Source organism: Macadamia integrifolia, chromosome 7, assembly GCF_013358625.1.
Source record: "Macadamia integrifolia cultivar HAES 741 chromosome 7, SCU_Mint_v3, whole genome shotgun sequence".
Taxonomy (NCBI): Eukaryota; Viridiplantae; Streptophyta; class Magnoliopsida; order Proteales; family Proteaceae; genus Macadamia; species Macadamia integrifolia.
Window position 1 is genome coordinate 31,678,859 of NC_056563.1, and position 9,111 is coordinate 31,687,969.

The 9,111-nt window shown below is 41.0% G+C and overlaps 1 protein-coding gene and 1 long non-coding RNA gene across 2 annotated transcripts; one reads left to right on the forward strand and one right to left on the reverse strand.

Moving 5' to 3' along the window:
• Positions 1-72: 72 nt before the first annotated feature.
• LOC122084431 lies at positions 73-1,874 on the reverse strand. The gene is made up of 3 exons (XR_006141888.1): positions 1,624-1,874; positions 1,428-1,531; positions 73-1,219 (listed from the first exon to the last, which is right to left on the reverse strand). It is a non-coding gene; the product is annotated as an uncharacterized LOC122084431 (long non-coding RNA).
• A 680-nt stretch (positions 1,875-2,554) lies between these two features.
• Positions 2,555-8,894, forward strand: LOC122084430 (magnesium transporter MRS2-3). The gene is made up of 6 exons (XM_042652656.1): positions 2,555-3,180; positions 3,471-3,716; positions 3,835-3,963; positions 6,897-7,060; positions 7,275-7,518; positions 8,466-8,894. Exons 1-6 carry the CDS (start codon positions 2,758-2,760, stop codon positions 8,751-8,753), a joined length of 1,494 nt encoding a protein of 497 aa, XP_042508590.1. The 5' UTR covers positions 2,555-2,757; the 3' UTR covers positions 8,754-8,894.
• The last annotated feature ends 217 nt before the right edge of the window (positions 8,895-9,111 follow it).

The window sequence follows — 9,111 nt, forward strand, 5'->3', positions numbered from 1 at the left end:
ATCTCACAATCCAGCAGTTGAATTTCCATCAGCTTTTGCAATCCAGCTTAATACTCTGAACAGAGGACTTGACCTTATTTCTGGTCTCATTTGAACATTTGACTTGCTGAATTCAATTTTCGCTTGAGCCTAGTTACAGAACCATTCACTGAGATTTTGATTTCTAAGGGATTTCTGAATTCCTAAGCTGAGGCAATTTAGAACCCTATCATAGAGACTAAACTCAGCCCTGAACTATAATTTGCTACAGATACGAATCGGTCTAAAAGATTCGGAAATATTTGAGATATTTTGGGTTTTGCGAAGAGTTTAGTCTGTCAAGGGGGGGGGGTGGAAGGGGACCACTTAAAGCCTACATAGTGGCAGACCAATTCTCCTTCATCAACTCTCTATGTAACCCATCAAATTGACCCTCCTTGGGAGAAAGTTTAAAATTTGGTTCCGCTAACAAAACATTGTCATCACATTTCATGAATGCTTCTTCTCTAAAACCCTTAAATTCTAATACAATAAAAACCATTTACCCCCTTGTGTAGCCTTGCTCACTAAGATCATAACAAGTACAAATTTACATGAATCTTATGAATTTCCAAATTTTGAGTTGTTTTACTGATTTGATGCTTCAAATAGATTAAAATAACTGTAACGAAAACCAATCACAAATTTCAAAGATTTAGGAAAAAATCAAAGTTAGTGCACTCAAACCAATAGTTGTCATGCACAAGCAGTAATTCAATGACCATGTAAGAAAGGCGGTCACATAAATGAACAGAGAAAACTAGTCTCGCAAGTGCAACTGTCCAATCAGTTTGCATTTGAAGCACACATCAAACGAAATCCAAGTTCTCAATAAATATAGATGATATGATTAAACCGAGTCCATTTCTCAAAACTCAACCTTCAATATTGTGACCATATGTTTTAGGAACCAATACACATCAACATCAGCCTCAAATTTGAATTGCAAATCACATTAAGACACTAAAAAACAAAAATTGAACTACTCAGGGAAACCACACAACAAAAAAAAGGTTAACAACAGCAGCATTCAGAAAAAATCAATAGGTATGGAGTAAAGTAAGACCTATATGCTGCCTTATCTGTAAGTGGCCTTCTATGAGCTGAAAGTTTTCCCTTCCACTGATGAATGGGAATTAGAGTCAAATTTCTGCAGCTACCGTTCACAATAAATTGGTCCACTGGAGATTCAGAGAGGAACCTAGCAGACAAATTTGGTATGGTTTAGACATTCCACGCTCCAAGCAAACTTTAAAAATCAGAATGATCAAAACAACTGGTTACATAAGCGCATCACACGTTGTTCCAGTGAAGCTTAGAAATGAAGTTGAAATACATTTGTGATAGTCTGCTCTAATAGAAGGCAATGAGAAGTAGCACCCAGACATTTTAAAAGATCTATTGCTTACCTCAAGTTATGGGAAGAGGATGACCGATGGTAAGGTTTGTTGATCCCAACAGAGCACTCACGCAGACCCACGAACAAACATGGGAATGGGATTCTTTCGATTCTCTGTGAAGTGAGAAAAAAAAAAGAACACACAGATTACAAAAACAAAAAACGTATGACATGGAAAATAGGCTGAAAACACAATCTTTGCTCACCTCAGATGAAGATCCAACCCGAAGAAGATGAACGATATCGTGGGTCTGAGTTGTTTCCCCTCCTTTGTCTTTCTCCCATGGAGATGGAGCAGAGCCGGAGCCGGAGCCGGAGCAGCACCAGAAGAAGCGACAGGAACAACAAACGGTTCCAAGAGAAGAAACTTCAGAATCGTTCCAACTGAATGGCGACCAGAGAACGCAGCACCGGTTCTCTCCCCTCCTCTGTCTCTCTCTGTGTGTGAATGAGAAGTCGATGGCGACCACAGAACGCAGCACCGGTTCTCTCCCCTCCTCTGTCTCTCTCTGTGTGTGAATGAGAAGTCGATGGGTGAGTCACGGATTCTTCTCCCTCGAGTCCTTCTCCCGCCGTGCTTCTCCCTCCATTCTATTTAAGCCCTAAATCTCCTGAAACCAGCAACAAGTCTCCCTCCTCTCGGAAATCCATAGTCCGAAGACTCCGAACAACTGAAATCACCATCGCCATTCTTTCCCCTTTCGGAAATACATGGACCGAACAGAAACTCAAGCCCTCAAGACGCGATCGGATCATCGGAGTTTAAAGAATCGATTGTAGAAGACGATTAGAAACAAAATCGGAATTTTTTTCACCGATTGGAACATGAATCGAGTGCAATGCGTAGGGATACGAATTCTGGCGTACGGCTTCCACTGTTTTGGGTATTTTGGTAATACGCAAACTGGTTTTGGGTATATATGTTCAGTGAAACCCATCGTGGGTATTTCGGTAAAACCAAACCCAATACTGGGTAATCAGGTAATTTTCCCTTGTTTCTATTCCAGAAACTCCGTTTTGTGTAAAAAATAAAAATTTTAATTTTTGTGTCAATGTTGTTTTTAAATGATTTAATGCTTTGGTAAACCTGTTTCTGATAAAACGAGGATCAGATATTGCTTTTCCACTCTTGCTATTAGATCCAGTCAATTATTTGCCCACTTCCATAATTTTTTGACAGATCACTGCATCGAATGTGGAGTTGTGGAATGCGTCCACGTACGCGCGTACTTACAACGGTGGGAGCTCAACGAAGTTTGAGATTCTTCAGCTGAGACCTGAGGTTGCAGATTTCAGTGGGGTGTGGAGTGGAGTGTGGAGTGTGCTACAGGGGAAATAAGATGAAGGAACATCGAACTTCGTCCAAGTTAGGCGTCAGCCCAGTCGAAGACGAGCACGAAGTGGCTAGAGCTATCGCCGCCGGTGGTAGTGGCGGACTGAGGAAGAAAGGAGCTGTAGGGGTTCGAGCTTGGCTTCTCCTAGATGCTACTGGGCTAGCCCAGGTGGTGGAAGCTGGGAAGCACTCTATCATGCGCCGGACGGGCCTCCCAGCCCGAGACCTCCGCATCCTGGATCCTCTCCTCTCTTATCCATCCACCGTTCTCGGCCGAGAGAAAGCCATCGTCATCAACCTGGAGCACATAAAGGCCATCATCACCGCCCAAGAAGTTCTGCTCCTCAATTCCAGAGATCCCTCTGTCACACCCTTCGTCGATGAGCTCCAGCGCCGTCTCTTACGTTTCCACCACGCCACTTCCACGCAGGTTTTTTATTCACCAACTTACAGTTAATATTGCAATTAGATATATATCGTCTTCTTGTTTGCCCAATACGGTTGTACCTTTTTCTCACGCATTTCGTTCTCGTCCATCTTTAAAAATAGTAAATGTGATATTTTCGATTTGATCGAAATTCCTGGAGTTTTTAGCCGCGTTTGGCTGTTACTGGTGTAGTTCCTTCTACATTATTTAACACATTTGATAGATGCATAAGGGTTTGACCGATTTCCCGTACCCTTGATTGCTGTGTTGGTGTTTATTTTAATACTCTGAAGGAAGGTAGGGTCAGCGGTGACGATGCAGACTGGCCCAATCTGTATGATTCTGAGGAGCGGCGCCTGAGCAGTGTGAGCCCACCAAATTGTTCTGTGAGATTTCCACCACTTCAGGAGGCAGATGAGGGAGATAAGGCGAAGGATAAACAAAGCTTCGATAACAGGGACGGGCCGAGGGTTCTCCCCTTTGAGTTTGTCGCATTGGAAGCTTGTCTAGAGGCTGCTTGCAGTTGCTTGGATAACGAAGTAAATGAATCTACTCTACTTATTTGGGTTCATAATCTTTTCTACTCCTTTCCTTCGATGTTTTGTTGTTCTACATTTCAATTTCGTTGCTAATTTTGTCTTCTAATTCTGCGCCCAGGCAAGGACACTGGAGCAAGAAGCGCACCCGGCCTTAGATAAACTGACTTCAAAAATTAGTACTCTTAATTTGGAACGTGTCCGCCAAATCAAAAGCCGCTTAGTTGCAATAACTGGACGTGTTCAAAAGGTTGGTGATCCCAAGTCGCATCATGTGGGGGTTTTTATTACATGCCTGGTCGTGATTCTTCTTCCTCCCCCCGGGTGGTGATGCGAAGGCTGATATCAAGATTTCTTGCCCCCCTTGTTTTTTTGGAGGATGGGGTTTTTTTATTTGGGGGGGGGGGGTGATGGGAACCCATATGTTTGCATCAGCCTTGTTACTTCTCCCCTTTGTCAAAATTTGAGTTAATTATGCAGTGCTAGTCCAAACAGTTGTTTAGGTAATTTCTCTGCATTGCTGTCGATGTGTGTAAGAGCTGGGCAATAGGTTATTGTGTTAGTAGTAAGATCAGTGAGTAAATTTTAAGTATGGTTAAAAGGTTTTGGAGATTGAGGGGTAGGTTGGTTGTTGGGAGATAACTTTATATGCTTTTTTGTTCTCCATCTGAGTGAGAAGGCTCTGCATGATTCAAAAGAAGAATCAAGTTCTACAAAACGCTTGAACTAAGTGCATATCAGTGGAGGTGTGGAGCTGTTTGAACCGAACCAAAATATGGGTAGCCAGAAGGAGCAGGTAGGTTGTGGTGATGTAGGACTTGGGTACCACAACAATTTTCAGCCCAACAACTGAGTAAAGGGAAATTAACAATCATCACAATTTAATCAATTAGGAGAAATTGGCTGAAAATGGCTTATGTTCATTTAGAAAACGAATTCCTGTTGCTTCTATGAGTGCTGGAAATTTAGGGCTTTAGGCTTGATCTGGGATCGGAGTCTTAACAAATTTAAGGGTCAAGAATGTAAGGTGAAAAATTGGGTTTCTGGTGAAGTTAAATGATGATTTGTGGGGCTGAAATGGCTCTGATACAGGGTAATAGAATTAAAAAGTGTGGACTATTTGATGCAGGTGAGTTTAAAACATACTCTTGCAGGAGAGGCAAACAAGCCTTAAGGGCCTTGGAGGCAAACTCACCTTAAAAGGCCTTTTAATATGCTTTTCCAAACAGGCCTTCGTAGCCTGTTTAGCTCAATGGCAGCTGGGACCACCAGCCAAATTCATGGCTAGCTATTTAGTTGCTTTTAAGTTCCTATTAGCTTTCAATTTAAAGTTCAAGTTGTAATAAGACTCCTCCCACATTGGAGAGTCGTCCTTTAGCTTTTATTTCCAATTCCTAATGGCTGTACAACTGTTTTCAGTTTCCTGAGTTTTACTTGCATTTTATCTTGTCAGAGCTAAGGCTCCCAGGATTTGATGAATAGAGAATTTTATTGTCTTCTTCAATGGGCTGCTGTGAGACTCAGTGAAGGGGGGAAATAGATCCAGCCATTAGATTCTCAATAGATTTTGGGAATTTGTTCTACTATTGGTTTATTGTAATCAACCAGAATTTGGTCTCCATCTGAGTTGTTGATGCACTGATATTTAAGTTTACAGATTTTAGGAACCTTACTGACCTATGGTTTACAATCGAACCATTGGAACATCATAGTATTTTGGGGTTTGATCAAAATCTGACCTTCATAAAAAAAGGTTGACTTTGACCCACTGTTTACTTAAATTCTGTTATGGGGTTCACTTGTGATCTTATTATGGGGGTGTGATTCTGGTGTGAAAATCGTCTGCAGCCACTGCACTGGTGCATTGAGCTTCGGGTGGGTGGGAGCCCCTTGGGATGTGTGCCCAGATGCTCTCAGTCGTTCAATGCTCATCGCATATCACCGCTCGCTGCCGAGTATATGGACTCGTGATTCTGAACCTAGGTTCATCCTACCTATCCCCCACCACTATTGCTGACTAGTGACTACAGTTGATTTTGTAAGGAGGGGGCTTTCTACAATTTATATGAGTTCTTCGTAGACCTGGAACCTTTTTAATCTTTTCCCTTCTTTTTATCTAAACCTACTTGTTTGTTCTATATTTATTAGAAAAGTAGTTAAATAGAAATGTTAGGGGGAGCATTTCACAGACTTCTGAAACAATAATATCTAAGATGCAGTGCACCTTTTTTTTTCCCAAAATAAGTTTATATAGATGAATCTGCTTCATACAAGCACCCAATACAGGGAAAAACTCATTTGAGAAACCACTTGATGAGCTTATGTCCATCCTCATTGTGCCACATGGAATGATGATGTGGCCTTTCTGATAGTTGGATAGATAATACTTGGTCTGGATTAGTCACGTGTCCAATTTCAGAGCATAATTCAATCAAATACCCCCATGTATTGCATGCATTCCCATGTGTGTCTATGCATGCTTGTGATTATTGTTTGCTATTTCCATTCGTCGTTCCATTTTCTACAAACTGGTATCAGTGTTTCCAGGTTTCCCATTTTTTGGGGTTTGTTATCACGATGGCAGGGAAGGGATCTGCCATCCTAATTATGTTCATTTGAGTGATGGATAGTTAAGTCAGTAGTTCAGTTAGATTGGAAAGTCGTTTTTCATTATGAAAAGGGTTCTTCCCTCTTGCATGATACAGTTCTGAGTTCTGGAATTGTGATTTTTTGGAAACGCTGCTGTTTCTTGTGGAATTCTCCCAGGGTAATGGCCTGGTCGTTTGGCTTTGCTTATGTGCTTCTTCTATTCGCAACCAAATACTGAGTTAATTGATATCACTGTCTGTGTGTGTGACTTTTAGAATCAGCCTAGATCATTCTCGGACTTCAGTTATCTGTTTGCTTTTGTTCTGGATATATGAATTTGTTCGTAGAGGTGTTTCCATCATTCAATCAAATTCTATATTACTTCTATAGTTTAGAAATTCAGTTTCATAATTTTTCTCATTTACTATTTTTAGCAATAGTTAGCAATAGCTATTGGGCTGCACCAAGTTGTCAAGGCGTTGCCTAAGTGACAGGGTGCTCCTTGAGGTCCAAGGTGCGAGGACCAATTGCGACCATCCCATCTTGTGTTTCTGTAAGGTTCATTAGTAATGATTTTATCTTATTTTCCACTAGGTCAGGGATGAACTAGAACACTTGCTGGATGATGATGAAGATATGGCTGAGATGTATCTTACGGACAAGATGATGCAGCCCCACCTTGATGGATCGTCTACTCTTTCCTTTATAAATGAGAGAGATGGCATGGATGATGTTTTACAGTCAGAAATGGATGACAGGTGCTTAACTTAAAATTGCATTTTTTGTGGATTTTCCTGGTTAAGCTGCTTTGCTTTTTTTGGGATGCCATCTGAGTCGTACATTATTATCTTTTTGGTAATTAGTTTTGACTGAAGTTCTTAGTTATCACTGAAGGGAAGGAAGCTCTGCACTCATTCATTGAGTGATTGCAGTAGGGTGGGTTCTCTTTAAGATTTTCATCTTAAATTTCAGGATTGCAGCCGAAATTTCATCAGAGGCAAATGAGGTTCCTAATAATTATGTAGGTGATATTCAGAATATTGATTGCCGGGACCATATGTTTGGCTTGCCTAATGCAGTTACCAGAGAGGGTCATGGGACCCATACTAGCACTACACACAGCGCCATGAGTAAGCGCATTGATGTTGAGGAGCTTGAAATGCTGTTAGAGGCATATTTTGTGCAGATTGATGGTACACTGAACAAGCTATCCACGGTATGTGACGTCACTTTTCAATTTAATTCTTCAACTTCTGAGAGTGCGCGTATTTTATTTCCTTCATCAGGTCGTAGTTCAGTAACCCTCATTTTTCTTGAGTTACACGTTATTCCATGCCAAAAGATATTCCTATGGTTTTTTCTCCCTCCTTCCAACTTTGACACAGATTTGGCAAAGGGTCTGTGACGGATTCGGAGTGTCATTGTTGTCAGCCATGAAAAAAAACATAATAAACAGAAAGAGAAAAAGAACAGAAGTGCAGCAGGCTTCCCTTCTTTGAGAGAGAGAGAGAGAGAGAGAGTGTGTGTGTGTGATGGATTTGGGGTCATTGTTGTCAGGCATGAAAAAAAAAATAATAAACAGAAAGAGCAAAAGAACAGAAGTAGTGTAGCAGGCTTCCTTCTTTGTGTGTATGTGTGTGTGATGGACTCTACTGCTGCTGTCGTCACAGGTCACTGTGGGACAGAGAGAAGGGGCTTGGGGGAGGGGGGGGCGGGAGATGAACTTATTGGTGCTGTTGCAGGTCACTGTAAGAGTTTCTGCTGCAACCCCTCCATCCACCACTCTTGGCATTGGTCAAAACAGAGGAAAACTTTTAACTTGGCTTATTTATTCAGAATTTTACTGTTTATTTTCTGTATTTATTTTTCTTTGTCCTCCTCAATTGCTAGGTCTACTGCCACCCTTACTTTTTGTATTGGCTATTTTTTTCTAATCAACTGAAATAGTTGATAATTGTTTACTAGTTCTGGGGTTATTTACTGATTATAGAGAGAGAAAAAAAATTGAGAATGGTCGGTCAGTAGTTTATGTTTGATCTGAGGTAAGTGCATATTGCTTTATTTCTCTTGTTTTGCTTATTGGCTATGTTCGAGGCAACCATAGTCATTTTACTTTGTGGTTCTTATCTGCATGTTTGGTTTTCCGGTTATGCTGCTCGGAAGCTGAGGGAATACGTTGATGACACAGAAGACTACATAAATATCATGCTCGATGACAAACAAAACCATCTCTTGCAGATGGGGGTCATGCTGACAACAGCAACCCTTGTGGTGAGTGCATTCGTTGTTGTGGCTGGTATATTTGGTATGAACATCAAAATTGAGTTGTTCAACAAGGAGAAGTCAGGGATGCCAGACTTCTTGTGGACTGTTGGTGGTGGTGCTACAGGCAGCATTTTCCTGTATGTGATTGCTATTGCTTGGTGCAAGCACAAACGTTTGATAGAGTAAGTATTGATTGATTGAAGCTGTAATATTCTGATCATCTTTTGGACTGGATACACTCTTGGAGGCATGTTAGTAACCTGCACTAGGTGGTTCTCAATAAAGTCTAGGTGCGTGATTGCTCTCTTTGAGAGACGACAAAGAAAATGGTCTTACACAAATAGAGTATTATCTTTTGTTTTTTGGTAGAAAAAAATAGAGTATTATCAGGGTAGTATTAACACAACCACCCCACAGATAGGTGGAACTTTGATCTGGCTAGTACACACTACATGTACCCAAGTGGGAATCCACATGGGCAGGTTTGTTTTGGTTTATTTTTTTCCTTTCTTCTTTTTCTTTTTCTTTTTCTTTTTTTTTTTTT